Source organism: Pristis pectinata, chromosome 8, assembly GCF_009764475.1.
Source record: "Pristis pectinata isolate sPriPec2 chromosome 8, sPriPec2.1.pri, whole genome shotgun sequence".
NCBI lineage: Eukaryota > Metazoa > Chordata > Chondrichthyes > Rhinopristiformes > Pristidae > Pristis > Pristis pectinata.
The window spans coordinates 16,279,683-16,292,647 of NC_067412.1; the positions used below are offsets into that span (position 1 = coordinate 16,279,683).

General features: G+C 39.0%; 1 protein-coding gene across 1 annotated transcript in view; it reads left to right on the forward strand.

The window, feature by feature from the left end:
• wdr90 (WD repeat domain 90) overlaps window positions 1–12,965 on the forward strand; it is a 66,379-nt gene that overhangs the window by 42,138 nt on the left and 11,276 nt on the right. The window contains 8 exon segments of the mRNA XM_052021267.1: window positions 231–311; window positions 4,195–4,419; window positions 7,640–7,695; window positions 9,775–9,874; window positions 10,299–10,351; window positions 10,353–10,421; window positions 11,227–11,246; window positions 11,248–11,384. Of these exon segments, the coding sequence (XP_051877227.1) occupies window positions 231–311; window positions 4,195–4,419; window positions 7,640–7,695; window positions 9,775–9,874; window positions 10,299–10,351; window positions 10,353–10,421; window positions 11,227–11,246; window positions 11,248–11,384 (741 nt within the window).

Sequence of the window (12,965 nt, forward strand, 5' to 3'; positions counted from 1 at the left end):
TTACTTTTTCTCATTCATAAGTCTTAGTGATCTTTCTGGCAGCCTTATAAGCCTTGACCATTGATCTAATGTTATCAACTGGACCACTTGTCCAATTGGGGTTTTGTTTTGCCAAATATATTTGTAATCTAGATTGTTTCTTCCCCATCTGACTTGTATTGATTACAGGCAGTAATTATGTTGAATCAAAACTTTAAATGAAGATTTTGATGCTTTTTTCTTTGTTTTAGAAGCTCCTTTAATTGCAGACAGCAGTGAACAACCTCGGCAATTTGTACCAGTCCCCAGCTCTTCTCCACCACACATCCAAGGTTGGTGATGTTGAAAGAAATGAGCAGGATGGTGAGTACTGCAGAAGGAAGATTAAGGTTTCCATCCAGTTACTGGATACACATGAAGCATATGGAGTTCAGACTTCATTCTCCCTTTATCCCTGATCTTCCGTTTCTTACATGCCATGTGAATGTTGAATTCAAGGTAGATGGGTAGGTAGATAATTCAGTATTTTCACCAAGTGACTATGTGAACTTGTGTTCTTGTCATAGAGTTATACAGCAAGGAAACAGGCCCTTCGGCCCAACTGGTCCATGCCAACCCAGATGCCCATCAGCTCATCCCATTTGCCCACATTTGGCCCATATCTCTCTAAATCTTGAAAGCACTGTAAATAGCCAGTTAAGTGTTTTTTTTAACTGAAGTGGAAAGATATCCTGCCTACTTTTGAAATACTAGAGTTTTTACTTCCATCTGAAAATGCAGTAATTTTGCATCTTAATATGCTTAAAATGTTGGTTTTATCTATCTTAAAAAAAACAATTGTTTGATCAAATAAAAACTCCACATTTAATATATAGATATTTCAAGCCATGGAAACTTGCCACATTTAGATTTTATTTATAGCATTTAAATAATGTCTTATTATTACAAAACAATAAATTGTAAAAGATCTACACAGTTACTGGATATCCACGCAAAGTTGCATCCTTTGGTCTCGTGTAGCTCTTGGGTTCTTAATACAATTAATACATTTTTTTCAGACAGCGAATGTTTCAAACACAGTAATGTATATATGTAAGCATGCACCTGTCTAAAAACATTTCTTGTTCTATAACTATTTCACAATTGCATTATCACCATCAATAAATATGACAGTAACAAAGCTGAAGTGGTGGAAAATCTGTAAATCATCAAGAGAATGGCAGATATTCCAGTAAAACAGTTATGGCACTTAATCATTCAAATACTTTTTGGAAAATGTCATTCATTTTTTTATTCATAGAACATTACAGCACAGTACAGTCCCTTCGGCCCACGATGTGCCGACATTTATCCTGCTCTAATATCTATCCGACCTTCCCTCCCACATAGCCCTCCATTTCTCTATCAATTCATGTGACTATCTAAGAGTCTCTTAAATGTCCCTAATGTATCTGCCCCCGTGAACCTCTGCTGGCAGTGCGTTCCACACACCCACCACTGTCTGTGTAAAAAAAAACTTACCTCTGTCATCCCCCTTATACCTTCCTCCAGTCACCCTTGTCACGAACCAGCAACAAAGAAACACACTGAACATGATTTAGTGTTAAAAAACTATTTTATTAATTACTACTTATGATAATACGTAAAATAAAAGTAAAAATGTTAGTATGTTAGAATTCAAAAAATGTTAAACCTTGACGTTAACCCCAAAACTAAACATCTTCGTGTGTGTGTGTGTGTGTGTGTGACAAAGTCCAAAACTCCCAGTTCCGGAATGGTTCTTAAAGTTCAGTTCCGCAAGCCCATAAGGTGAAACATGAGCAAGGGCTTCTTCAACAACGCACCGTTGTCCGAAGATAAAACGTAGACGTAGAGAAACATAGAGAGAGTAAATACGAAATCCAAATGTTCCACGATGGAACCCAAACGACACTTCAGTGTTTACTCGGTAGTGACTTCCTCACCCCGAAAAGCATCCGAACCGTGGTCGTCCACACATAAATACCTGTTTCCTTCTACAGGTCAGCAACAAAGTGAACTCCACTGGATTACTTCCAACTTCATACATGGATTTCTATAGCAAACACAGTTATTGTTTCTCATCCATCGATAGAGAAAACAAGCAGGCTGGTGTCTCTCTCCCTTCTCTCTCTCTCTCTCCTTCTGACTTCTTCAACAACGTCATTACGTCCTTTATCTTCTATTGACGTAAGCACAGCCCCACACACACATACACACACACTCTCTATCTTAAAGGGACTTTCACTGAGTCCGTAACACCCTAAAATTATGCTCCCTTGTGTTAGCCATTTTCACCCTGGGAAAATGTCTCTGACTGTCCACTCGATCTGTGGCTCTTATTATTTTGTAGACCTCTATCAAGTCACCTCTCTTCCTCCTCCGCTCCAAAGAGAAAAGCCCCAACTTACTCACAGTTGTGGAATAGATTCAGAAGAAAAATTGAACTTAATTATATATTGTCCTTGGCACTTACAGTACCATGCCTATCATGAACAGCTGTTGATTTTCAAGCAAACTGTATTTTCATTCACCATATAAACCAGTTCCAGTGGTGTCACTTGAGGAATTGAGCTTGCCAAACAATTTTGGACAATTCAGTAGGTACTTAACCTATTCTTTAAAAATACTGATACTAGTTTGGATAAGTTAGGTCGTAATGCAGTTTCAGTCTGCATTAAAGATTTAGTTCTGGAGTTTCTGATGCAGCTGCTAACAAATAATGGAGGCTTCCCACGTTTTGAAAGTGTAGTGATTACATTAATTTCATCATCTGCCACATTTAATTGGAAAAATTTCCTTTAATCATCTTGCTTGCCATAGACAGATGAGGATTTCATTACAATAGAAATATATATTTTACTAATGAATTGTCATTTTTCTTTTGATATTCTGATTAAGAAATTTATTTCAAGGCCCTCAGGGCTTTTCAGAGCCTAAATTATTGAGAACTGAAAGGTGTTTTCCACTTGTCCCTTGTGAATTTCTGAGTGTCAATGGTTATTCTGAAGTGCCAAAGTAAACCTGGGAGAGAATTTTGGAATAAAGTTTCACAAAAATTGTGAATTTTTTGATTGCTATTCATAACAGTCACAACAAGCTGTTTCTTGAATTTTTTCTGGATCAGATTTTAAAACGCAAGACACTCGAACAAATGAAAATAGGGAGCAGGGGTAGACCACTTGGCCGCTCAAGCCTGTCCCATCATTCAGTACGATCGTGATTGATCTGCCCCAGGCTGAAACTCCTTTGCCAATTTTGCATTGCCCTTAATTCCCCAATTTTTCAAAAGTTTACTTGCCTCCACTGTAAAAAAAAAATCTCAGAGGAGGAAATTTCAATGCATCTCAGTTTTAAATTACTGCCTCCTTATCTTCAATCTATGTCCCCTCGTTGAGACCCTCCCACTAGGGAAAACATCTCAATATTTACCCTATCATAACCTGCCCTCCAGAATGTTTTATGTTTCATTAAGGTCTCCTCTCTTTCTACTAAACTCCAAAGAATATAAATCCAACTTATTTGGCCTTTTGTGATAGGAAAACCCTCTTATCCCAGGAACTAGCCCAGTGAATCTCTTTTGAACTGCATTTCAAGGTTCTTTGAAAGATAAAGCTAATTTCTTCATTTAAAATACAAGTATGAACTTCCAAACCTTTTAACACTATTTTAATGTTTTGAACATACTGTAAGTTTACTAGAAGCACATTGTCCAACAAACACACAAACATGCACTGATTGCTTTATGATGATGGTAGGCAGACTGGGGTAGTGTGGCAGAGGTGCTTACTGGCCCTAAGATCACCAAGAGTTGGATTCTGGAGAGAGGCCAATAAGCAGGAGAGCTGTTAGAAAGGGGCAAAATGGTTCAAAAGATAACCAAACACTGTTGGAGCTCAATATTCTGGGCCCTTCTCGATCTTCACCTAATAAATTCCACAAATTCTTTCCCTTAAGCATCCACCAAAATACTTTTGTAATATTAGTAGACCCTAGCTCTGGAGTGCTGTTGGAAAAGTTGTAGATGGTTTGACTTTGTTTTCAACTGCATTAGAAAATGAACTTTGCATGAGGTTGTTTGTAATTGGCTATCTACAAGTAAGATATTCAGGTCTGCTCCAACTAATAATATAGTTTAATATATGAATATATACTGTATGTAGCACATTATTTCCATTGATTTATTGATACCAATAGTTCTGATGGCAATTTTCCCTTCACCGCCATTTTCCCCGCGTCAAGGGTTTTTATCTTATCGTGAGAATAAAGATGACCGCAGACAGAGAGATGAATCGATCACAGTTGGAAGAAGTGGGGCCTCACTCCTGCAAGTTCATGAAGACATGCATTGTGGAGAGCATAGTGTCTTCTTTCTTGAGACCTGTTTCATGTCAGGAGGACCAGGAAGATTTGAAGAACCAGGTAGCTCCAAGTGGATCCAAGTCACCACACATATTTCTTGTATTAACCACATTCCCCGTCTATACATTAAATATATAATACATGAGTGATAGTCACAGGAATAGTCTTGAGATGACTGTAGAGATTGTATACATACAGTGGCATGCAAAAGTTTGGGCACCCCTGGTCAAAATTTCTGTTACTGTGAATAGCTAAGCGAGTAAAAGATGAACCTGATTCCCAAAAGACATAAAGTTAAAGGTGACACATTTCTTAATATTTTAAGCAAGATTACTTTTTTATTTCCATCTTCTACAGTTTCAAAATAACAAAAAAAGGAAAAAGGGCCCGAAGCAAGGTTTGGGCACCCTGCATGGTCAGTACTTAGTAACACCCCCTTTGGCAAGTATCACAGCTTGTAAACGCTTTCTGTAGCCAGCTAAGAGTCTTTCAATTCTTGTTTGGGGGATTTTCGCCCATTCTTCCTTGCAAAAGGCTTCTAGTTCTGTGAGATTCTTGGGCCGTCTTGCACGCACTGCTCTTTGAGGTCCATCCACGATTCCGATGATTTTTAGATTGGGGGACTGTGGAGGGCCATGGCAAAACCTTCAGCTTGTGCCTCTTGATGTAGTACATTGTAGATTTTGAGGTGTGTTTATGATAGTTATCCTGTTGTAGAAGCCATCCTCTTTTCATCTTCGGCTTTTTTTTTGTAGACGGTGTGATGTTTGCTTCCAGAATTTGCTGGTATTTAATTGAATTCGTTCTTCCCTCTACCAGTGAAATGTTCCCCATGCCACTGGCTGCAACACAAGCCCAAAGCATGATCAATCCACCCCTGTGCTTAACAGTTGGAGAGGTGTTCTTTTCATGAAATTCTGCACCCTTTTTTCTCCAAACTTTCCTGCGTCCTCACACACAAAATTCTGCATCAGAAGTTGCAAAGGAACATCTAAACAAGCCTGATGCATTTTGGAAACAAGTCCTGTAGACTGATGAAGTTAAAATAGAACTTTTTGGCTGCAATGAGCAAAGGTTTGTTTGGAGAAAAAAGGGTGCAGAATTTCATGAAAAGAACACCTCTCCACTGTTAGCACGGTGGTGGATTGATCATGCTTGGGCTTTTGTTGCAGTCAGTGGCACGGGGAACATTTCACTGGTAGAAGGAAGATAAATTCAATTAAATACCAGCAAATTCTGGAAGCAAACATCACACCGTTTGTAAGAAAGCTGAAGATGAAAAGAGGATGGTTTCTACAACAGGATAATTATCCTAAACACACCTCAAAACCCACAATGGACTATCTCAAGAGGCACAAGCTGAAGGGCGCTTTTCCTTTTTTTGTTATTTTGAAACTGTAAAAGATGGAAATAAAAAAGTAATCTGCTTAAAAATATTAAAGAAATGTGTCATCTTTAACCTTGTCTTTTGGAAATCAGGCACAAGGTGCAGAGGAGATTTACCAGGATGCTGCCTGGATTGGAGAGTATGGATTATGGGGAGAGATTAAAGGAGCTAAGGCTTTACTCATTGGAGAGAAGAAGGATGAGGGGAGACATGATAGAGGTATACAAGATATTGAGAAGAATAGATAGAGTGGACAGCCAGCGCCTCTTTCCCAGGGCGCCAATGCTCAACAACAAGAGGGACATGGCTTTAAGGTATTGGGTGGGAAGTTCCAAGGGTGATGTCAGAGGGAGGTTTTTCACCCAGAGAGTGGTTGGTGCATGGAATGCGCTGCCTGGATGGTGGTGGAGGCTGATACATTGGACAGGTTCAAGAGATTGTTAGACAAGCATATGGAGGAATTTAAGTTAGAGGGATATGTGGGAGGAAGGGGTTAGATAGTCATAGGTGTGGTTTGAAGGGCGGCACAACATGGTGGGCCGAAGGGCCTGTATTGTGCTGTATTGTTCTATGGTTCTTATGAAGGTTTTGCCATGGCCCTCAGTCCCCCCGACCTAAAAATCATCGGAAATCTGAATAGACCTCAAAAGAGCAGTGCATGCAAAACGGCCCAAGAATCCTCACAGAACTAGAAGCCTTTTGCAAGGAAGAATGGGCGAAAATCCCTCAAACAAGAATTGAAAGACTCTTAGCTGGTTACAGAAAGCGTTTACCAAGCTGTGATACTTGCCAAAGGGGGTGTTACTAAGTACTGACCATGCAGGGTGCCCAAACTTTTGCTTCGGGCTCTTTTCCTTTTTTGTTATTTTGAAACTGGAAAAGATGGAAATAAAAAAGTAATCTTGCTTAAAATATTAAAGAAAGTGTGTCACCTTTAACTTTATGCCTTTTGGAAATCAGGTCATCTTTTTCTCGCTTAGCTATTCACAGTAACAGAAATTTTGACGGGGGGCCCAAACTTCTGCATGCCACTGTAAATACCTATCTTGGCCACTTGTTTCTTCCTATATTGATGTCTTTGGAGTTATTCTGAACCAAGTTTTAAAGATTGAAATTACGGTAGTTATAATTTGGATCATAAGGTTACTTTATCAAATGTTGTAAAAGTTTTTTTTTGGAAACTTTATATATAATCAGATAACATGAAGAAACTGATTCTGTGTTGATGAAGGCTCACTCTGGATGCTGGGGACAATTTCTTTAAAGAACTTAGGTTTTTACATTGTAAATTAATAGTCTGTCATTTGAGGATATCATCTCACTGGCAATAAATGTTAAAGTAAATGGAAAAGGGTGAAATTCTTAATGTGAGGTAGAAAGGGTTTTGCTGTTGTGCATTCACATCTGATAACATTGTGTTAATAACTGCTCGACACTAAAAAAAAACTCATCCTATCTTATTTTAAAGGTCATTCTGTTTAGTTTTTCACTATCCATTTTAAATTTTATTTACCAGTTGGAGCTCAAATGTCTTTCCTTCCCATCCAAAGAACAATTGGATTTTGGTCTTTGCCTCTCTTGCATTCATCAAGCAATCCTATACTACAAAGTGGGACTGAGTTTGTTTTATAAATTAAAATTTATGACAATGAATTGATCTGCATACTGATACAATTGCCCCTATATTTGTAATTAGCACTCAACTTTGGATATGAACAAGTACAGCTTTCCAGCTTATAAATTGAGTCATGTTGTTATCTAGTGAACTTAAAAGTGCAGCATGTTGTCTGCTGTAGGAGTTTTAGATCTTCAACTTGTGTGGCATTTTGATATTAATACTACTTTCATAGGATTCTAGATGGAGATGGTGATTTTCCACACATATATTCACAGGCCTGAATCATACAAACATTTGCTGCTCGATTCAAAAACCCTCTTCTGTCTGTCAGGTACATTTGAACTTTTAAATTTCTGTGGGTTTCACAGTTGTTTCATACTGCAGGAAGATCTAGAGCCACTATATCTGTGTGATGCTTTATGTAACTATGTTTTCACTCTCTAATCCATTTCAAAGTATGTACAAAAGATTGCTAAATACTGCTAAAATAAAGAAAAAATTCTTGTCTGTCTTCTCGAAGTCTGTGTGGTGCACACACTTGGATAGAGCTACGTTTGTTCTGCTTAACGGGAAACTACATTGTGCTCGTCTGCTTCGATTTGATTATGCACCTCACGTTACCAGTCTGTAGCATTAATTTGTTTTAATTGGCTTATCATACTTTCAGACAGTCACGTACAACTGAAGCCTTTTTCTGTCTGGCTTTGAAGTAGTATGCCCTAATATGGAGGTAGAGATTCTAGCACAGCTTTGCATGTTGTGTGTTTAATTTGCAGTAACATTTGACCCAGAGTTTGGCTGTATTTCAGGGTGAGAATATCAAATTCCCACTTGGCAAACTTGCAAAGATGCTTAAAGTAAAAATGCAGTTTTCCTGTTGTTTCATTTCATCTATAGGAACAGTTATCTGCTTGAGAAAGCAGCTTAGTTGCCTACATGATCAATGTGTTTCAATTTCCCTCTTCTGGAAAAATATTGTAGAAAATATTCTGAGACCAATAGCTTAGTCGGTTGATGTACCCCAAGCTTATTCTGTAAAGCATTTATGTTACCCATCAGGCTATTAGACATCTTCAGGATAATAGTGGAATTTATATGCACCTTGGGTTATTATAGGGGAGAACGAATCCAAGCTCGTGCTCCAAATGCTGTCCCATTGTTTCCTCCTTGAATTGCATGTGTCTGCAGAGCTGGTAAGGATGGTATTAGGCTCGGATGTAATGCTCCCCCATGCTCCACAATGGAACAGCCTGATTCATCATTTAGACTTAAATATTCGTTATTTGGCTTAAGTTTATTAGATCATACGCGATGATTAGGAATGTACCCTAGATGAAGATGCCACCTTCAGAAATGAGAGAGTGCATTGAAGACTTACCAAACTGGTTCGTGGAATGGCAGATTGGCAGGTTTGCTATGTGAAGATGGATTGAATAGAGTGGGATTTTATTTAAAGTTAGAAGGATGAGAGAAAATCTCATCAAAACAGAAAATTTTTAAAGGGTTTGATTGTTTAGATGCAAGAAGGAAGTCTCCCTTAACTGCAAAATCTAGGGCCAACAGGCACAGACTGAGAATAAAGAGCTGGACATTTAGGGCTGAGATAAGGAGAAATTTCTTCATTCAAAGTGTTGTAAAGCCTTTGGTACTGTCTACCCTGGATGACTGTGGAGGCTCAGTTATATTCATTTTAAACAGAGATTGATGGATTCCTGGACATTAAGGGAATCAATGGCGATGTGGATAGTGTTGAAAAATGGCACTGAGGTAGAAGATCAGACATGTCTTGAAGAATGGCACAGCAGTTTCAAGGGCTGAATGGCCTACTTCTGCTCCTATCTCGTTCTAATGCAGGAAAGGAAAGTCATGGGCGACAAAATCAAAATCAATTTTGTGAATCAGAATTTGATGAAAGGAAAAGTTGGCTCTTGATTCCATCTAAGCTGCCTCTAAGAGAGATCCTAATATGTCTTTATAAATTATATTGAAGCAGTATTTTAAGGGAGAAGCATAATTGCAGCCACTTTACCCTTGGGAATATGCTCCAAACAGTAATTTTTGTTGGTTGACTGAGAGAAATGTTTGGATAAAAAAATTTATGTTCCTATTCAAAAATAATACTGTGGTATCTTGAAAGAAGTGTTAGTTTTATACTTGATCAGAACACTGACTATGAGACTATTATGTCCTGATCTGGCATCCGGCAACGCAGGAGCAGGTAGTTTGGCTGATTTCAGCCCACACTGGTTTATATTTACAAGCAATTGGTACCTGGCCTATTGTGGAATGTATTCAAATATTTCTGTTGCTTCAGAGGTCAATAGATTAAATTATAAGCAGCACCCCCAGTTTCTGTACTTTTGCATTGTTTTCTCTTTTGGCATCCTTATGCCCTTTTCTCTTAAATCAGGATGCAGTCGTCCCTGAAGGGAAGGAGGATCTGAAACTAAAAGTTGTAATTGGATACAATGGAAATGGAAGAGGAAATATGGTCTGGAATCCTGATACAGGTAATTGTCAGAACAAGACGTGACCTCAGAATGCAAATGAATCAGGAGTACACAGAATATTGTTTGGATCCAGATGTTGTACAAGCAATACTTTTGGAACGTATGCATGATTCAAAAAGAAATATACATTATGCAGCAGGTATAACTTGACTGCTGTATCTTTGTTGAGATCCTTCTCAAATTAATACTTGATTTGCAAGTTTATTGGTTTTCCTGTTTAAATCTTCATCTGCATTAAGCATCTATTATTGTAACTTGGTATGTTAAAGTGAGTTATTCTATGTTGTGTACAACTTTGTTTATATTGGCTACTGCTGAGCTGTGCATTAGCAGTAGAAGGCAATTAGCTGTGGCAGGATTATAACATGTAAAAATAAATTCCTGTCATTATTTTGATTGTCTCTCTGTATCTACCTCTTCAAAGGTCTTTTTGCATATTCTTGTGGCTGTTTGGTGGTGATTGAGGACCTGCATTCTTGGATCTCAAAGACATTTAACAGGCCACACAGAAGAAATCTCCACTCTTGCAGTCAGCCATGATACACAGGTATGCTTGGGCTGAACTTGAGTGAAATTCATGTAGTTGTTGATATCCCTTTGGACCGCAGTTAATCATGTCACATTTAGTCGCCTGTAAAAATTGGGAAACCAAGTGGTAATGATTGTGGTTCTTTGTAGATTTACAATTGACACTGAGATTGTAGTCCTACCTCTGATCCATAACATGCATAAATACATGTAAAATACTTCCCGTCCCTCAGTTTTTTTTGGGGAGGTTGAGTGGTGAATGAGGACAATAAGGTTGTGTTTTCATTTCCATTTGTTACAAATTCATTTATTAATGCCTATGATAATCAACAATGTATATTCAGTTTCCAGTACCCATTTATAAATGTTGCTTTTAAAATTTAAAGTCCTAGATCAATGGGATATCTTGAAAAGAACCATTAATTCCCCAGGGATGTATGAAAGTTTTGTGTTCTGTCCCAAAACATGGGCTTCATAGATATGAGTTACAAAACAGAACAAATTATCCATTCAACATTGAGGGGGGAAGCAAAGAAGACCAGTCTAGGCAGAGGGAAATAGGCAAAGGAGGGAATAGCTTCTTTTCCATTCATCCCACTAATTCTTGCAGGCAGTACCTTCAGGAAGATGTGCTATAAGCTGAAGAAAATGGGTTTTTGCAAAAAGCGTTCGTGGATTGCCAATTTGTCTTAGTATTAGTTTCAGGAAAGTTTTCCTGGAAGTTTTATTGGATCTGAGGAATTCCTTCACTTACTAATTCCGTGCCTTAAAAATTTGGAGAATTTTCCTTTTTTTGCTATATTTGTTTTTTGTTTCCCCACAAGGACCTTGCTTCAGCTTCGGGAGAGCAAGACAAATCCTGGCTGTTGCATCGTTATTTGGGATGTAATGAGTGGCAGTTGTAAGAAGGTACTTTCCCATCATATAACAGAAGTGCAAGCTATGGCTTATTCCAGAGACGACAGACTCTTGATGTCTGCTGGTAAGGTTTATTGGGCTTTGTTTGAGCAGTATAGTCTGATATCAGAACTGTTTTCTTACCAACGTCGTTCTTTGCAGGATTTAGACAAATTATTGAAGCTTGTTAATTCACTTCTACCCTGTCTGCATTCTAAAGGCATCATTCCCTTTGTGACTTCCTGGTCTGTTCTTCCATCTCCACCGATCACTCCAGTTGTTATGCCACTCTCCCACGCAAACTCAGGAGACAAGACCTGTTTCCTTTATCTCTTTCTTTCCACCATCCAAAGCCCAAACAGTCCTTTCAGGAGAAGCAGTGATTCACTAGCATTTCTGATCTTTTATACTGCATTTGTGGTTCACAATGTGGTCTCGCTCTGCAGTGAGAAGCTTAACGTAGATTGGTGAGTGTTTTGCAGAGCACCTGCATTCAGTTGACAGGGGTGACCCTCACCTTGCAGCTGCCTGTGGACTTTAATTCTCCCTCCCGATTCCTCTGAACTGTCTGTGGCCTTCTGTGTTTCTCATGAAGGCCTAGCATTAGCTGAAGAACAGCATCTCATCTTCTGTTACGGAATTCACCTAAATTCTGTAAGAGCAAATCTTTATTCTGCATCTTATATTTTTTTGGTAGTAATTTGTGAATTCTGTAACAGTGAATTTTCATTTCAGAAGACCATACGACATAGGAGCAGAATTAGTCCATTCGGCCCTTCAAGTCTGCTCCGTCAATTGATCATGGCTGATTTTTATTTTTCCCTTTCGACCTCATTCTCCTGCCTTCTCCCCGTAACCTTTGATGCCCTTACTTTTCAAGAACCTATCAACCTCTGCTTTAAATATACCCAAAGACTTGGCCTCCACAGCCGTCTGTGGCAATGAATTCCACAGATTCACCATCTCAGGCTAAAGAAATTCATCCCATCTCAGTCCTAAAAAGACATCCTTTCATTCTGAGGCTGTGGCCCTCTGGTCCTTGAGTCTCCCACTACTGGAAACATCCTCATCCAAATCCAGGCTTTTCAATATTCGGTAGGTTTCATGAGATCCCTCCCCCTCATCCTTCCAAACTCCAGCAAGTACAGGCCCAGAGCCATCAAATGCTCCTCATAGTTAACCCTTTCATCCCCAAGATTATTCTTGTAAACCCTCCTCTGGACCACTCGTCCGATGCCAGTACATACTTCCTTAGGTCTGGGGCCCCGAACAGCTCACACTATTCCAAATGTAGTCTGACCATCGCCTTATGAAGCCTCATCATTACATCCTTGCTTTTATATTCTAGTCCTATCGAAATGAATGTTAACATTGCATTTGCCTTCCTTACTACCAACTTGACCTGCAAGTTAACCTTTAGGGAATCCTGCACTAGGGCTCCCGATTCTTTCCCTTCGTACCTCTGATTTCTGAATTCACTCCCTGTTTAGAAAATAGCCTACACCTTTATTCCTTCTACCAAAGTGCATGACCATACACTTCCCTACGCTCTATTCCATCTGCCACTTCTTTGCCCATTCTCCCAACCTGTCCAAGTCCTCCTTCAGACTCCCTGCTTCCTCAACACTACCTGCCTCTTTTAAGTATTTCCAGCTATTTGTGTATT